Source organism: Phaenicophaeus curvirostris, chromosome 8 (genome assembly GCF_032191515.1).
Source record: "Phaenicophaeus curvirostris isolate KB17595 chromosome 8, BPBGC_Pcur_1.0, whole genome shotgun sequence".
Taxonomy (NCBI): Eukaryota; Metazoa; Chordata; class Aves; order Cuculiformes; family Cuculidae; genus Phaenicophaeus; species Phaenicophaeus curvirostris.
Window position 1 is genome coordinate 24,674,933 of NC_091399.1, and position 18,336 is coordinate 24,693,268.

Here is an 18,336-nt window from a genome sequence, read left to right on the forward strand (position 1 = left end):
GGCTGCTTTGCATCTTCTGCTTCCCTGTTCCTTTAATTTCTTTTTAAATGAAGAGGAAAGAGAGATTTGTCCCTGCTGAAGGACAGCGGAGCACCAAGGAGTTTGACTATTTTAAGATCTAACTGCCTGAATTGTGGGTCCTCTGCCACTCACTTACACTACTCCCTCCCCAAATATTCCTGAAATAAGCTCATTTCTATACTCAACTTCAGCCCGTAGTAGGATCTCTCAAACTTGACTGTGTGCAAACACTGGGGTTAATTATTACAGAAGTGCGAAAGGGAAGAAGGATTTTCTGAAGGTCTAAGTCTCTTTCTTCAAAGCTTTAATTTTAACTGTGCCAGTCTGAAGTTTACACGGAATCTAAATACATCTGAAAGACTTTATTCTAGAATAATTGGAATATAATTTCAATCGTGGACTAAAAATTTAATAACTACTTTACAAAGGTAAAAGGAAAGCAATGAAGCCATTAGTGTTCTGGTCAGGCTTCCCAGGAAAGCATTAAGTTTAAAATCTTTTCAGAACTGCAGAAAAGAAATAAAAGAAAGGGAGAAAAGATTAAGTAGCAGCTTCTCCTGAGAAAGAGGAGCTGATGCATCAGTGGACTCTGGTAAAGTTTGTGGGTGAGTCTCCAGTTCTCTGGAAGGGGAGCAGGGCACGTGATTATATGGTTTTGTGTTAAACTGGAAACCTCAGCTTATTTTTCAGTCGTCGGATTTCACAGTATTGATCACAATAAGCTGTGTTTTCACATAACTGCAGCAAATGTAGTGCCTGGGCAAAAGCTGCAGAGTAATGTTGCAAACGAATGATGAGTATATAATAATTGTCATGGAACAACATTTAATGGCAGATCTGAACTGAATCAAGTGGTCAAACCCAGTGGTAAAAACACTGTGTCTTGGAGTGACAAAAATATGTCATTAAGTCCTTAAAAGTAAGCACTGTAAGATTTTAAGTAGCAATGTATAAACTATTGCTGCTTGTTTCTAAAGGTATGCAAGGAAAGTTTACCCTGGCATCACATGTTCAAACAGACTGGGTTTTTTTCCTAGTCAGCTTCGAAAAAATAGAATCTGACAGTCTTTCTTTCAGGTGTGATTTTTCTAAGCAATTGCTGCCATCCAAATAGAGCTGATGTGATACTTACAGATGTCAGGTCAAGGACGTGCACCAAGTATCAAACAATTTGCCTTAGACAACAAAAAATTATGATCACCAATGCAGTTATAAATAAACGAGATATGAGAACTTTTAATATTTCATAAGAAATTTGCAACATTCTTCTATGCCTTCAATATAGTGCAAATGGAACAATCTTGAGAAAAGATTAAAGCAGGCAAAAGAAAAAGCTTTTCTACTTAATGACAGGATCTGAGAAAGAAAACTATGAAAGCAAACTTCCAAATCACTATAAATGCCAGATAAAAATAGAAAGCAAAGTGTCAAATGATCTTTGCCATTTGTTCAGACAAAAGGAAAAAAGAACAAAAATGAAAAACACTCTCTGAGCGCAGATATTCTGAAGCAATGTCATACATGTGATCACAACTCCTTTTTAATCTGCTGAAAAAAGGGTAAGAGTGGAAGACTGGGGAAGTTCAAAAATACTCTCTGCTATCATAAACTTACAGTTGATTAATTGAAAGGGGAGGATTAAAATTTCAGCTTTCCAGTAACAGTTTGATGTCACTTTAAGCAAGATTGTGCCTCTATATCTGTCTCTGACTACCTTAATCTGTATATTTGCAGTGAACATAAGGAGGACTTTGATCAAAACACAACATGCATTTTACACAACAAGGAAGTCTACAGAGAGGCAGTACATTTACAAAAGCAATTGAAGGTGGTTTCAAAGGGAGTTGACAGATTAGAGGATGATGACACTGCTGCTGCAGTCTCAATGGAAATCTGGCTTGATCTAATTAACAACAACGAACTAGAACCAAAAAAAGATAATTCAAACATGATTTAAAGACGTTATATTTCCTTTGCACTAGCATAGTGATGCAGCCTTTCCCTTACTGATCACAAACAAGTCAAAGGTTGAACACAGAACAAGAATAAAAGCCTTGATATCCTTAATTTACCTCCATCATTTAGAATTGAAGGCTGAGGTCTTGCCCAAAGATTTGACTATGAAAGTAGAGAGCATCCACGTGTTCACCGTAAAATATACAAAATGTTATGAGTCACACTCATGACAGCTTGAATGGATGGGGAAATCAAAATGGAAGAGTATTTCGAAAACACCAGTCTATTTTACTGAGCGCCACCACGTCTAAAGGAACACAGGAATGGAGCACAGCGTGCAGGACCGTTTACGCGTTTCATTTGACACATCTACATGCATGCACCAGAAAGCTCCCAGACTCTTCCCATCCCCGTTTTGTTCCGATTCCTCAGCCTAGGGAAAATGCACTAGGAGGAAAAATGCTCGAGGAAAACTTTCCACCAATCCTTATTCAGGTCTGGAGTTTAAGCCAGTAACAACGCCAGTGACTGACTTGTGCTGACAATTCCACAACTGTCAGCACGAGGTGACTGCTGCCCATACATGGCCTATAGCACAGGACTTCCAGTGAATCTTAGTTCTGATGCACCTTGTGTACTAAAAACACTTCTATTGGCTCTTCTGGCCGATTGTCTTCTCTGAATGACAACTGCTCTCACTAACACATCATGAAACTCGGGCTTACAAGCACATATGTTTATGTACACGCACGTATAATTGACATCGCATCATCCTGGCGTTTAATCATTCTGGCATCTTCCATTGGATGCATTTTCCAGGTGGGAACTACAGCAATGATTTACTGCATTCATAGGAATATATAATTTTTCCAGAAAGCATAGAAGTTACTGAAAAATGCAGCAGCCATTTGGCCATATTTTGAGTGCTGTTTGACCGCCTACCTAAAAGACAAGGCCACAGGAAAACTCCAAGTAAATAAATTGTCCCATTCTCCTTGCAGGTACTGTGCTGCTTTACAACTCTTGCCTACAGAATTAAAAAAAAGCACCTCTATAATTGCAATTGGTAGTTTTTATTTCCTCCTAATCTATCTAGATAGAAGCGATACTACCTCAACAGCAAACTGGCAACTACAACTCAGCATTTCCTACAGTATTTACCTCTTACTTCATTAATTCAGTCATTTCTCCTCTTTAGTCCTCAAAATGATATATTTTTACCTTTGTGTCATAATTTTGTAGGCATCTGGAAGGAAGCATTCTGTGTTCTCCATCTGGAAAGGGTCAGCATCACAAATCTTGTCATCTGTCCGTCCATAGTTAGCACTTTCTATCATAATAACATCGCTTCCTGGGCACCGGAGGTCAATGGAGTAGCCTTCGCAGGAAAGCTCCCTCCTTACCAAACCAAACGGTAGCGCTGCTCGGCTGAAACCTAGGAAAAAGAAATAAAAATGGGATTAAGCCTAAAGGATATACAATGCATTGGACTATGCTTTTTTTCTGTCACATAGGCACTAACTCTCATCACTGCGCTAAAGGTGTGCACTTTTGAACGCTCCGACCTCGTACCATGTTAAGTGAAGCATCTTTCATGAAGCTGTCACATCCCTACGCCACTGCTGCTGTGTCCTTGATCTGATATAGGAGCAAACTCCTCTTCACTTCTTCTAACCCTTGTCAGGGCAGAGCGCAGTACCTGTCTGCACGGCTACATTGCATATTCCCTTTCTCACCTCCGTCCTCTCCGCTGCCTTCTCCCCTCTTTGGGCACAGTCAGACAGGCTGTGTTGGAAAGTGGGTGGTGGCAGAGCAGGATTTGCAAATGCAGAAATGACATTTAAAAAATAAAACAAACCAAACCAAACCCCAAACTCATAGTTCCAACTTCATTAGTCTCTCTTAATTTGTATCTGCCTTTCTCCAGGAAGAATCAGTTTCCTTTGCTTAGCTATTTTGTGCCCAGCATGGGCATGTTAGTGTCACCAGATTTAAAGTACGTGCTGATACTTTACCTAGTCGAACTGCAGTGCTCCTTACTGTGCCTTTTACTTAATTAAACCACAGACACAGAAGATTTGAACATATATATAAATGATCAGCATCACAAACTACAGACATATACTGCATAAAATCCCCCCATCCTCACCAAAAATATGTGTTTCACAGAATTCTCATTTTTAACATGTTTTTCTGCAAGAGAGAATTCCTAAAAATAGGAAACTTCTCTACTGAAGTAGCATGAAATACTTAGGAACACAATAACGGTTCAGATATTCATCAAAATGTTTAGCCTTTTACAAACATTTCTTTATGCAAAAAAAACATTGCACCAAAAAACCACATCTGTTTCCTACACTAGCTTGCGCATGGCTACAGCTGGATTATTAAAAAAAATTCTATTTCTTAGAAAATGTGTGCATTACTACCTTTTCGAAAACAAGCTAGGTAACACAGTAGTGTTAAATACCCATTTCTTCAAAAAAACCTAAATCCTTTCTATTTTTTCAGCAGAACTACAGATATTTCCTATTTTTAAAAGTCATCCTAATAGAGCAGCACCGCGTTGTTACTATTTCAGAGCAGGCTGCTGGAGACACGTTGTGACGGCAAAGAGAAACAGCTAGTGAGTATGGGAAGCTGGAGCTCTACGATGTTTTAAGGCAAAGAAAATAAACTTTTTCTTAAAAAGGAAGCCGTGTTAGAAGAGGCAAGGAAACAAGGATCTAAAAAGATCAAGAACAACTTGAGATAGCCCCTCGATAGTAAATTTTCACAGGAATCAGAGGCTGTCACTTTTTCTGCTGAATTAATGCTCTGCGGATTAAAACTCCTACTGTGTGAAGATTACGACCTGTTAGGACTGCAAAAAAAAGAGCTGTCGATAATGATCCTGCCAGCGTAGGATGTGGCTCCCTGGCAGCCTGCACCCATCTCGCCACCTGCCCTTCCTCTACCTGCATCTCCCTGCCCTCTCCTTTGCACCAGCACCAGCTTTTGTCCAACTGGTGTAGTAAACAAGGGGTTGGTCTGGCTTTAACCTCCCTCTGCTAAGGAACGGACGTGGTCTCGCAGGAGCAGCTCCTTGGCTGGGTGGAATTCACCCTCGCACGAGGGGAAGAGGAAGGGCAGAGGGCAGCAACCAGGTCTGCCTTTACATTATATGGAACCGTTTCCTCCATGAAACCAGCGCCGTTACTCTGACAACCATAGAATCATAGAATAACCAGGTTGGAAGAGACCCACCGGATCATCGAGTCCAACCATTCATTTCAAACACTAAACCATGTCCCTCAGCACCTCGTCCACCTGTCCCTTAAACCCCTCCAGGGAAGGGGACTCAACCCCGTCTCTGGGCAGCCTCTGCCAGTGCCCAGAGACCCTTTCTGTGAAATTTTTTTTCCTAATGTTCAGCCTAAACCTCAATGCGGGTCAGTATTCGTTAATAAGTGAAAGAGCCACATTGCTGCAGAAAGCACCGCAGTTCCATCTCCAGTTCACTCCTGGCTGTTGGTTTGTGCCTACCACGCGCAATAACAAACACTATTATTAGAGGCTTGCTGAAGTATCATGAGCTAAAAGCTGGAAAAGAACTAAACCACGAATCCACCACATTAACACCCTACGTGTCCCTCCCATGCAGCAAATTAATACAACGAAGACAGGAGCTGCTCACGGCTCAGTGAGGGCGTGAAATGGGCACGGAGAGGGGTTATGGCACAAAGCCCCCACCACACGCACGCATACGGCTCCTCTGATTAATTACTGTCACGACAGCAGCCGTGGGACTGAATACAGTGCTGCTAGTGAGTACCAGCCCCATCGTACTACGCCTCTTGTCAAACTAACACCATCCACATAAAGCTCTTCTCTCCTGCGCCCTCCCTGCCTGCCCCCATCCCACAGGAGCCCCACACGGATGCACAGCCACACTTTCGGGGTTCCATCAGCAAGGAGAGGAAAAGCTTTGGCTGTGCAAAGGGGACTTGGGAAGAAGGGCAGAGTGGGAAGAGGCAGGGGGGCTCAGGGCATGGCCCTTGGGGGGTTAGGGGTACATGTGCAACTTCTGCAAAGCAGCAAGTCAGACGGATTGGATCGCTAAGGAGCCTAGACCGACAAACCCACAACGAGTTACCTGTTTCAAGCACTGAACCCACACAGCTCACCCTCCATTTCTGCTAGGAAATACTTTGAACCCAAATACAGGATCTCTACAGTCTGTTACAGAGATCAGCTGCCTGCAAATCTTATTTCATCATCTATGGTAACTGCTGTAAGTACTATGAATGTGTTTTATCCTCCAATATTTCCCCCTGCAGACATCCATGAGAACTTCTGTATTAGGACGAACATTAAAAATATTAGAGCAGTGTTAGATAACTTCACAGGCAGCAGAGGTCACACCTGAGATTGTAATGCAGGTGTAACACTGCAAAAGCAGCAAGCAATAGAGCAGAACAATGCAGCTTGTGTTAGGTTGGAAGCCTGTTCTAAGGAATTTCCTCGGTGCAGAAAGAATTTTAACTAAATGAAAAAGAAATAAATTTAAATTCCACTAACAAAGCTGCTGTAATCTTTATTCTGAAGCTTTATTTGTAATCTTTTCCGATCAACAAAGAAAAAAATAAGCATATCAACAAGCGAAGTGTAATTCAATCCATCTTGCAACCCTGACAATCGAAGAAAGAACTAGTGGGAGGCCTTGTGAGCGAAAAATCAATATTGCAGCTTTGTGCCGTGCAAATGTGAATACTGCCAAATAGCAGTGCTTAGGGTAAAATGAACTGTTTTGCTCCATTTTCTCCTCTCTGAACAAATGATTTTGAAACGACAGCTTTTTTTTTTTTTTTTTTGAGCTATAAAATGTCAAGCAATAACTCCCTGTGCTTTAGGCAAGCGATTGGAATAAATACCTCTTGGCAACAGGTGCTATGACTTAGGACTGAAATTCATTTACATTCAGGAGATAATTCCCGATAAACAGATGCACTGCCACAGGATGGAAGTTTGAACAACCGGCATCTGAATGCTACTGCCTGGATCTGCATCATTCCAGAGCTTTTTAGACATGAGTATGTGGCTCTGTCAATAATTACTGTTGTCACTGGTAACTTTGTAGCTCCAATGTGATCCCTCCTGAATATTTTCAACCCTGTATTTTCTAACCAACCTGCCTTACTGTACCTTGCACAAACCTATTTTGTTTGGCTGTCCTCCTGCAGTCAAAATCAACATTCCTCAGTCTTCCTGCTAATTGCTTCAAGGCAAACTGTGCCATGGATGACATCGCTCCGGCTGTCTGCCGCCCAAGAATGCCAAGTGCTTCCCAACTGCAAAGACCTTTCTGGTGCCTGGGCTGGGATTCCCAGCACAACCTAAACATTAACTCAAGTAAGCATCTATTACCAAATGCAGCATCTGCTGTCTCTGAATCATTCACGTTTGTGTATAGTAATCAGTGGTATATGGGTTGGGTTTTTTTTAAAACAGAAGATTAATATCTAATGAGAAAAAGAGCCTGATTTCTGTCCTGCTGACCATTTTGATTATAGAAAAGCTTCCTGGCAAACATATGCTTCCTGCACATTTTTTCTGCTCACAAATTAGTTCTGAATGCAGGCTTTTAATTGAAAGAACGAAATAAACTGCTTTTGTGAAATCACATTTCTAAGATAAAAAGGTAGAGGATATTTTCATGGGTAATCCACTTTCTTCAATGCTCTGTTGATCAATCCGCATAGCAAAACACACTGAGAAAAAATCTAAATGAAACATCACGAACAAAACATCTTTCCTCTTACACTTCAGTCTATGAAATAAAAGAATCAAGTCCTATCACAGAAATGTAACTCCAAACTGTGTTTCAGAAATATGGTAAATTCATATTTGGATAAAAATTGTTTTATGTAAGTTTGCAATTCCTTATTTACGGTCTTGGTTCCTTTGTAAGAAATTATTTGTCTTCATAAATATAACCTAAATTTGTCAAAGTGCAACGAGAAGTTAATAATTCACAGCATTGTGCCCACTACACTAGCAAACCACCTTTCTGAGCTGTCAGTAACAAGAGAGCGTGCTAAGTTTGGGAGATAAAAGCAAAAAGGCTCAATTGCATTCGAATGTTCACCCCATACAGAGGGAAAACGGTGGAATGTAAACAGGCTAACATCAGTACTCCTCAACATCAGACGCAAGGAACCTTTGATTAAAACTTAAAGCACACAGAAAGTCAACATGTAAATATAAAATTATTTCAAAGAATGCAGATACTGGAAGAACTGAGAATCCAAAACAAATCTTTGCAGAAATAAATATATAAGTCTCTGCGAGCAAGGAAATATTGCTTCTTGTGTTATTTGGCTCTAGCAGAAAGGTCTTTTGAAAAGAGCACATCTTTTCAAGCAGAATGTTTATAGTTGTCTCTTTCACAATCTCTTTTATTTTACCAAATCATGCAACATGACGATTCAAGTTCTACACAAGACGAAGTGATGCATCTTGGGCAGCATTTCAATAATGTATGTTCAACAAATGCAAAGCCCAACTAGAACTGCGCTGAGAATCTTCTCCCTCTCCCAGGGAAGTGCGTACGTGCACGCACAGAGAGTGCACAGAGACAGCTGAACATACTTCGCCATCTGAAAATCATGCAAATGCTCAACATGGGCTCCGCAAAGCTTTTATAATTCCACAGAAAAGCCTCAGTATCCTGCAGTTTCTGAAGAATCCCATGAACTCTGTCAAGGAAGACTTTCCTCCCCATCTCCCAGCACCATATATATTTCACAGAGACAAGCATGTTATTTTGTTAAACAGCTTTTAAATTATCCAATCCCGGTCAACAGATCACCACCAACTACTACACAGACAGAGGCAATTTAAATGACAACTGTGCTTTCCACTGCTATCTTTGAAGCAAAAAAGTCATTCTGGCAAGCATGTCTATTAAAAGATTACATTGGCACAGTAAGAGCTCCTGATACTGCACAGAGGTCTGGAGGTCATGGCACTCAGCTCTTCTTCCAGGGGAAACCCAGCAGCCAGCGCACGGCCAGCCCTCCCCGCAGCCCAGCAGACAAAAAACCCACTGTTCATGCAGGGTAAAATTAGGCAAGAAGCAATTACTTAAAAAATATTCTCCTACAGCTGTGTATTCTTTGTCATATATACTCATTAATATCATTTCAGAAGCTGGAAGGAGGGGGCATCTAGAGACAATGTATTATTTAGTGAAGGAAATAGTGTTTTCTTGTAAGAGACATCTTTGTCTTTTTTTTGTAACTCATTCACAGAATGGGATTAATTGAAAACAAGCTGTGTGAAAGTATGTTCATTATATGAACTTTAGCAAAGAGGTCTGAAGTTCTTAAGAACAGGCTTGACCATTTAAACGCGCACATAAATTACACCAAAGCAACTTTTTCTTTGAATAAATTAGCTGTCAGGGGTCATTTTTAACACTGCTTTTTAAACTTCAGTTTCTCAGACATGACGTTTCATATTTTAATTACTTGGCTAAAATCTGGAAGCCAGTCTCTTACAAAAAGGAAACATGAATTGCTATACAAAAGCTTTCAGAAACATTTAGAAACTAATGATGGCTTTCTATCAGTAATTTTTACATTTATTAGAACGCAATTTAGTCTTAAGAATTCTAGAATTTAAAAAACCTTTGTCAAGTTTTAGTGTTCTTCAAGTGTCAGTGTGAGCAGCAGCTTTACAACAGTAAGTCATTTTCTATAATTATATACTTAATATTCGGTGTACGTAAACCCAAAGCACAGTACGGCTGCTTAATGAAATTCAGGACAGAAGCCAGAGTTACGCCCTCTGACTCACACCAGGACAGGTCCTGCCTTCCAGGTTCACTGAAACTTATTACAATTTTCTTTTTATGTTTTCCAGTCTCCACGCAATTCGCAAAAATATCCCTGTGAGCCTCTCTTCGGCAAAAAGAGAAGAAAAAGAGAGCCAGGGTTTACCTGCTTTTTGCACCTTGTTGAATGACTCAGCTAAACCTAAGGAGAGCAGCAGCATCTCAGCGTTTTCAAGTCGCAGTGTCGATCCCTCCTGCGTACGGCTGGCAAAAATCTCATTTCAGTTCTCTTAACTAGCTCTCAGCCCTCACGCAAAAGGGCAAGAATATGTCTCTCCAAGGTGACAGAATTAAGAGATTTTTTGGGGTTGTATTTTTGTTGGGATTTGTGTTTTAGTATTTTAAATAGCAGAGGAGAAAAGAGCGCTACATTAACAGACCCACAGACCAAAGTCCTTCAATCATCCGGAACAAGAACAGCCCAGACAGCAGCCGTGCCTGCATCCCCCCATTAGTCCATCATGTCTCAACCCTATTTTGAAGGAATCACCGCTATGGGAAAAGAGATAGTTTGGTCTTCATGCCCATTTAATCCTTCACCTCCCTGCTGAGGCTGCCACAAGAGTGCTAATTAATGCTAAACTGTGAAAATGGGCTTCTGCACTTTGAATCCAGCCACACTGAAACTGGATAGAAACCACTAATTCCTTTAATGAAAGTCACCAAACCAGAGCCTGGTTCCTGGCAACGTCTTAGTAATGCCTGCATATAGCAGATGGAAACCATGTGATCTAAACATGAAAGTCTAAATATCTAGCGTAAAAATATGCGTGTTGTTCAGTTCTCACTTAGAACCGAATTTTATTCTCAGATGCATGCACCTTTCCCATCTCTTTCAGTGGAGAGCTGCATGCACGAGAGCAAAACTTTGCCCTCTTGATCTAAAATTATCCCAGTTTGAAACAGTATTCATCTGTCAATGATATTCCTTTTCTCTTGCCAGCCAGATGTCTGTTCTCAGGCTGCAAGAATCTCCTTCCTTTTTTTCCTTCACATCATACACACTTGATCCTCTGCCAGCTCACAGAAAGCACTCTTTTCTTTTTTGCCACTAAACACATTGAATCTTCAAAATTTCTCAAGGCTAATAAGTCCCATGGTCTCCGTAAATCCCCCTCCTGGAGGTTATCTCCAGTTTACCAACTGTGAACTCTCCGAGCACACCACCTGTCAGGAAGGAGAAGCTTCTGAATCAGAACCAGCCTCCGAAACAGGGAGGTAAGACACACAAAGGCTGATGTGTCAGAAATGTTGTGTCAACAGGATTTCCCGTTGAATTATTTCCTCTGCACAGGATGCTGGTAGCAGAATAAAAATAAATATTCTTTTATTTTCTATAAAAATGTATTTTGACAACAATTTCTATTTGCGTTTTGGATTGGAAACCATGCGTTGAGGTGGGGCCAAGGTCTGATTTCCATCAGCAGCGTTCATAGTGAAGGGCTGACAGAAGAAATATGCTTTGGTTCTCAGCTTTAAGAAACCCAAAGCCTTTTCGCCTCAGAGGTTGTAGAAACCATGCAGAGATGTACCATCTCCTTGGTTATACATGCATTGCTGAAAGTTAAATCACTCCAGCAGGTAACTAGTTGGTTGCTAATCGTTACCCTTGGTGGGCTGTGTATATATATACCCTAACCTGTTTAAGAAAGCAAAACATTTAATCTCACTAAAATGTAGAAACTGAACCCTGATAATTCTGGCTCATTTTAAAGAAAATGTTATTCTACAAGTGCCAGAGTTTAAAATAGCAAATATGGGCCTAGAACTAAAAAAAATTATCACAGATTTAATTAAAAATACTGTATGGTTGCTACCACACAGTAATATTTGAGATCACAGTTGTAAAATTACAAAGGGGACATTTTCTTGTTTACAAACAGAACTGTCTACGCATTAAAAATGGAACCAAGCAACAACGTAAGAGTTTGTATGCTCCCTTGTTTCAATAAAATGATGGGGTGGAGTCAATTGACACAGTATAATTTATGGTGGAAAAATTACGTGGTTAATTTTAATGACGGCAAGCCACTTAAGGAGTCCTTATAAGTATGCAAATAGCACAGCAATCCCCTTCTGCATTCAGTATAGCTTGGAAATATTTCTGAGGACTCAGGAGCAGAAAGAAGCACCATACAGGCTCAAGATCCCACAAATGAAACAGCTGAATAAAAACACACAGTCATGCTTTTTGGAAACAAGGAGAGCAACGTGACAAATGTACTTTAAGGTAAATATGCCGTCACTTCAAATATTCCCACAAACAGATATGAGACAGGAGTACTAAGCAAGCTTGGAAAATGCCTGTCAGAATGAAAGGCTTCTTGCTGACCTTACCTTCTATCAAATATTTGTGGGTTTCTAAAAGACTGTTAAAGAGACGAGAACGATATTCCATACATAGTTTTTACAACAAACTTAATGTTCCAGCATATTCCAGGAATCATGGAATAATCCTACAGAGATACTTAAGAGCATCCTCTGAATACTCAAGTGCATGAAGAAAGGAAAACCACTGAATTGTTTATAAATAAATAGGTAATTTTAAAAGTTGTAAGAAATATATGCAGTTCTCCCATGGTCCCTGGGCAGCCCAGAGTAAGAATGGTAGCAGAGGTACCACTGCCAGAGTTAATAAAGGAAATAAGCCCTTCTGCTACCCTGTCAAGCTGCTGTTAAGCACCTGTAAAGGAACTGCATATGTCTTACTGCAAACAAGAAAGCCAAAGGAGATTAAGTGACTGGATGGCTTAATTCCACCTGGACTCAGGGCTTCTGAATTCAGATTTTGGGTTTTAATCCCAGAATTTGTGCCCCCACCCCTAAATGTCACAGTGCAGATGTAAGAATGCTCTCAGATTTTAGAGAACCCACTAATGAGTGCTCAAATGAAATAATTGAGAAATCAGGATCCCTGAAATCTGCGAGTACTAAGTATCAGAAAGTAAACAATTTCCCATAATTATGTGACAGAAGTTCCATAATTAATGCTATTTACATTATAGAGTAACAAAAGGGATGAATACGCTCTTTAGCACAACACAAAAAGGAAAACTTTGCATTTGCTAATTACTTTCTGCTGAAAGACTGGGCTTCCAAAGTTGTCCATTGATCTTAATACAACCAATAATAAAGGAAAGGACTAGGAAAGCTTTGCACCAGACCATCAAAAAAAATCATTAGGTGGCTAAGTAGAAACTCAACAACCAGCAAGACAGAAATACCACACTAGTACTACAGATGTGGAAGGTAATCTACTCACTAATTAATGCATTTTACGTAGTGCTTCACCACACCAAACCACAGGGATTTTTTTAAAAAAACCTCTTCCACTACGTATCTAAAGCAAATATTTCAGGAGGATGTAGCTATGAAGTATAAAAAGATCTGGTTGCTCCACTTTTTTCCACACCACCTAAAACAACGCTTTCCTACCGAAAGGGCCGTGTTCTCTTGATTAATTATTTAGGTGTACAAACAGGCATATGGCTTCTGCAAGTCAGAGGGGACGGCTCCTGATCTAACCACCAGCTCAGGAGGGAGCACCAAGACTGCCAGGGAGCTGCGGTCCCGCAGGGCTACCACCTCCTCACCATCCTGGTGCAGCAACGCCAGCCACAGCACCCACAGGTCCCCCTCTAACTCCTCGACCCGTTGACATTGTCTTTTCTTCTACAGTGGTGAGTTTTATTAATCAAGATAATCTCCAGAGCAACCTCAGAGCGTGATCAAAGCAGCTGTTATGGCAGCATAATTGAGGAGGGAGTAGTTAATCTTCTGGGGATGCCAAGGAGGGAAGGAGAGGGTTAGGGGCATCCAAAAGAGGCAGGAACAAGCAGGTGTTAGGGTAACTATTTGAAGTGGGCATCCTGACATAGTAATTTATAACGGAGGCTTTAGACTCCCTGGAAGGCACTGAAGCTGGATATCCTGTCTATTCTCAGTAAGCAAGCTGCATTTCTTTTGGCACAAACAGCGATTTCACTAGGTCTGCACTATTGCAAAGCAAGCTGGATTTAATGAACCTGTTCCGTGAAACTTATACAATTCCACAGTAGAACCGCAGTGCCTTTTCCATCTCTGCCACTGCTGATTTTGAAGCTCAGGTCCTTCCTGGGTTTTCATAGATAACACGGGTATAGGCCATGTTCTCTTCAAATACACAATAAAGCCAATGTTTGAACTCCAAATCCAAAAAGAACCCTATTTCTAACGATGCTGGTTTTCATATACACAAACCTTTAGAAGGTTACAAGAGTACTTTATGAATCAAATGCAAAATACAGAAATAGCACACTCTCCCACTGAAACACTGTCATCACTGAAGGATGTGTTGAGATCCAACATTATACAACTCTTCATAGTAGTAATTTTGTAATGTTATCTACTTGAAAATAATAGACTTTCAGGTAAGCAGAATCTTAATTACCCCAATTAAGTTCTCATCCTGTATCACTAATGTCATTGGGTGCTTTGTCATTAACCTCAATGAGCACAGGATGGATTCCTTAGGATTTAACCTGGACACTCAATATTCTTGTTCTAATGAAAAATGCATTAATGAGCTTCATTATCCTACTCCATTTTAAAGAAGCATCTTCAGGAGTCAGTTTCCCTCCCCGGCCTAATAGAGCACTGGTGCATTAGTGAGCCTGGACTCAACACAAAGAGTGTTTAGGTCACTAAGTCTTTTTATTGACTAAACAAGCTGCACGTTCAACCAAGCAAGGGAAGAGCAACACCTATTGACTCACTTCAGGAACTCCCTGCGGGAAAGATGACAAAACCTGCATACACTTTTGAAATTAAAACTGGGGTAGTACAGCGGAAAGACTCTACGCAGTGAAATAAACACAATGAAAACTAGAATTCCAGCCCACAATTGAAAAATGGCATTAATTTTATATATATTCTACATGGAGTATCTTCGACCCATTTCAACCACTACCCTTTTTTCCAGTCACCTACTGGGACACATTATGGGAACTAGTGCTCTTGCCTGACCTTCATTTTGTTTTATTAAATGCATCAGACATCTCATGCTGAATATGAAATAAAAAATACTCAACAGAGTAAAGTACTTGAAGAAAAAATGCCCTTTGGAGGACCCAATTTCAATCTTGAAATATAATGACACAGATCTGCCAATGACATTTGAATAAAAATCTCTATTACTGTGTTCAAAATTCTATTCAGAATGACTAAATTTGGAACAAGCCCCATAGATCACAATTCAGTCAATGATTTATAAATGTGGGAAATGAGCCAGCAATGTGTGCTCGCAGCCCAGAAGGCCAACCATATCCTGGGCTGCATCAAAAGAAGCACGGCCAGCAGGACAAGGGAGGGATTCTCCCCCTCTACTCCACTCTCGAGACCCCACCTGGAGTCCTGTCTCCAGTTCTGGAATCCCCAAGAGACGAAGGATACGGAGTGGTTGTGATGGGTCCGGAGGAGGTCACAAAGATGATCGTAGAACCACAAAACAAAATCATAGAATAGTTAGGGTTGGAAGGGACCTTAAAGATCATCTAGTTCCAACCCCCCTGCCATGGGCAAGGACATCCCACTAGATCAGGTTACCCAAGGCCCCATCTAACCTGGCCTTGAGCACCTCCAGGGGTGGGGTATCCACAACTTCCTCTGGCAACCCGTTCCAAGGAGCAGAGGACTGGAGCACCTCTGCTATGAGGACAGCCTGAGAAAGTTGGGGTTGTTTCGTCTTGAAAAGGGAAGGCTCCTAGAAACGCTTATAGTGGCCATCCAGTACCCAAAAGGAGCCTACAAGGAAGCTGAGGAGGGAGATTTTAGAGGGCCTGGAGTGATGGAACAAGGGGGAATGGCTTTAAATTGGAAGGGAGAATATTTAGATTAGACATTGGGAAGAAATTCTTCATGATGAGGGTGGTGAGGCCCTGGCCCAGGCAAGTTGTGGCTGCCCCATCCCTGGAGGTGTTCAAGGCCAGGTTGGATGGGGCTTTGAGCAGCCTGGTCCAGTGGGAGGTGTCCCTGCCCATGGAAGGGGGTTGGAACTGGATGATCTTTATGGTCCCCTCCAACCCAAACCATTCTATAATTGTATGATAAATGCATGTGAAGTTAGGGCAGACTAACTGTCCTTCTCATCTTCAGCCACATTTTAAAAGAGGATTTCTGTTTCCAATACCTATCAAGCTGGTGGTAGTAAAAAACCTCCCAAGTATCAAAATCCACTCTTTGTTTACGCAACAGTGGCTGATGTATTGCTAATAAAGCCTTCAAGGAAAAAATAATGTGAATTGCCCAAGCAAGGGAAACGGGCACTTTCAGATCCTATTTTATCTTTCCCATTGCTCTAAGGACAATTGAGAAATATCACTTGTTGCAATCCTTTGCCTTTGAAAAACTGTGGGGGGAGGTTGGGGAGGGTGCAAGGGGATGTGGGGAGTGCAGATGTCTATTATCCCTGCTAGGAAGCGCAGATTAACAAGTCATCACCCAACATAATATCTATTGAATTTCAGTTAACTGCTGTCTGAGCGACCTGTCTAAAATTCCAAAGGCTAAATGGGAGCCTAATTTGTAGCTGATTTGGAGCCACTCAATTCGGGATAGGTGTAGCTTGTACTCAAATTTGGAAGGGTGGGGACTTATGGAAATCCCTCTCCCTAATTAAATCAGAGAATGAAAGTTTGAAGTGGTAAATAATAAATCACAAAGAATCCTCAATCTGGTTGTCAAGGAAACCAGTATGCCTCTGCCATAATTGCTGTGAGCCCAATCTTGCCCTTTTTGACATCAAGCCTTATCATGAATTCTGGTCAGAGACTGAGGAAGTAGCTTTTCTATTCCTCTCAGGCAGCCCTGTGACTTGCAGGGAGCCCATCTGAGCAGGGCAGCACCATGGCACTCAGCACCATCCGCCTCCGTCTGCAGCCAGTCACTGACTGGTGAGCTCCAGAACACAGCCATCAGCTCCTGGACTAGAAAGGGGCTTGATAGTGGCATTGGGGGGTCTCAGCAGCTGTGTTTAATAGGAAGGCATTCCTAATTTACTGCTGCTAACATCTTGAGCCTAAATGCCCCATCCCTGGAGGTGTTCAAGGCCAGGTTGGATGGGGCTTTGAGCAACCTGACCTAGTGAAAAGTGTCCCTGCCCATGGCAGGAGGGTTGGAACTGGATGATCTTTAAGGTCTCTTCCAACTTAAACCATCTTTATGGAGAGTCACAAGTCCCAGGAATCTCTAGTTCCCCTGTGCTCCTGCTCCCCTGCACGCATCCTCCCAGAAGCAGGAATTAGCCGTTGGTTTTACTTGTGGACATGCAAGATGATTACGAAAAGAGATGAAGTGGGAAAGGGAAGTACAAGACAAAATAAATGCTTCCAACAGCATAACAAAATAGATTAAAAACTGACTCCATGCCAAGTCATTCAGATAGCTTACTGCATCACTGTTGTTATCCTTTGCGATGATCATTACCTTTTATAAACATATTCAGACTTGTTTTTTCCTTCTGTTTCTGGTGTAATCACACATCACCACTGGATACACAGCAAACTCTCAGCATAAGCAAATCACAGTACTTCAACACCAGGAAGGCCAGCAAGGGGAAAAAGCTACATTAGTGTCTCTATCTCATCCTTCAAGAAATCCTGAAGAGGTTTTAGAGGAAATATCTTCAAAGTAAGGAAACAGGAGGAACAACGGGCAAGTACATTATGTTCCCAGCTGACTTGAAGCAAAAGAAAACCCAGAAATACAGGAAAGGATTGTGGGAAGGAAAAAAAATCAGAATCTCCCCTTAGCAATGATGGAGAGGAAAAGTAAGCCTATCAGAAAGTTTTCTAATCTTGTTTGAAACACTGCAACCAGTTGATTTTCTCCTTGTCATTTTACCAAAGGATAAACCTTATTTTAATTCCTAATCCTATTCCAAGCAACAACCACCAAAATTAACCTCTTTAATATATGTTCGCAAAATATCTTAAAACTAAGAAGACTGGTAAATCTTGGTGATTTAAATCCTTTGCTCTATGCCATTCCAATGATCTTGGCTTTTTTCAACACTTCAAGAATGCAAAGGATTCAGCTCAGGATCCAGGTTTCAATGGGACACTCTGGATACCAACTATATAATTCCTGGACTTTATCATGACACCACACCAGGGTAAATGTCCTTTACAATTTCATTTTTAGCCACTACTCAAAGGGCTATGACATGTTAGCAGCACTTTCTTCTGCCTGTTCAGCAGAGTAGTAATGTTCTTGTGTTCTTTGAGTAGTAATTCAAAAAAAAGCTATTTATTTTGGTGTATTGACTCTAGCAGCTATCATCTTTTTTTCCTTGATTGGTAGATAAACCAAGCATCTCAACAAAACATATGGCGCAACACAGTTTTTCCACTGCAATATTCACCTATTCCAAAATAAACAAGGGACGTTGGTAAAAATCTTTGCCCAACATATACGTAGACAGTCGATGCATAAAAAGCAATCAATGC

The 18,336-nt window shown here is 41.1% G+C and overlaps 1 protein-coding gene across 18 annotated transcripts in view; it reads right to left on the bottom strand.

Annotated features, from left to right (window-relative positions):
* The window catches only part of ADGRL2 (adhesion G protein-coupled receptor L2), a 394,437-nt gene that overhangs the window by 67,587 nt on the left and 308,514 nt on the right, over positions 1–18,336 (bottom strand). For all 18 annotated transcript variants that reach the window (XM_069862790.1, XM_069862789.1, XM_069862787.1 and 15 more), the window contains one exon: positions 3,199–3,412. In XM_069862790.1, coding sequence (XP_069718891.1) covers positions 3,199–3,412 — 214 coding nt within the window. The remainder of the gene's footprint in view (positions 1–3,198; positions 3,413–18,336) is intronic.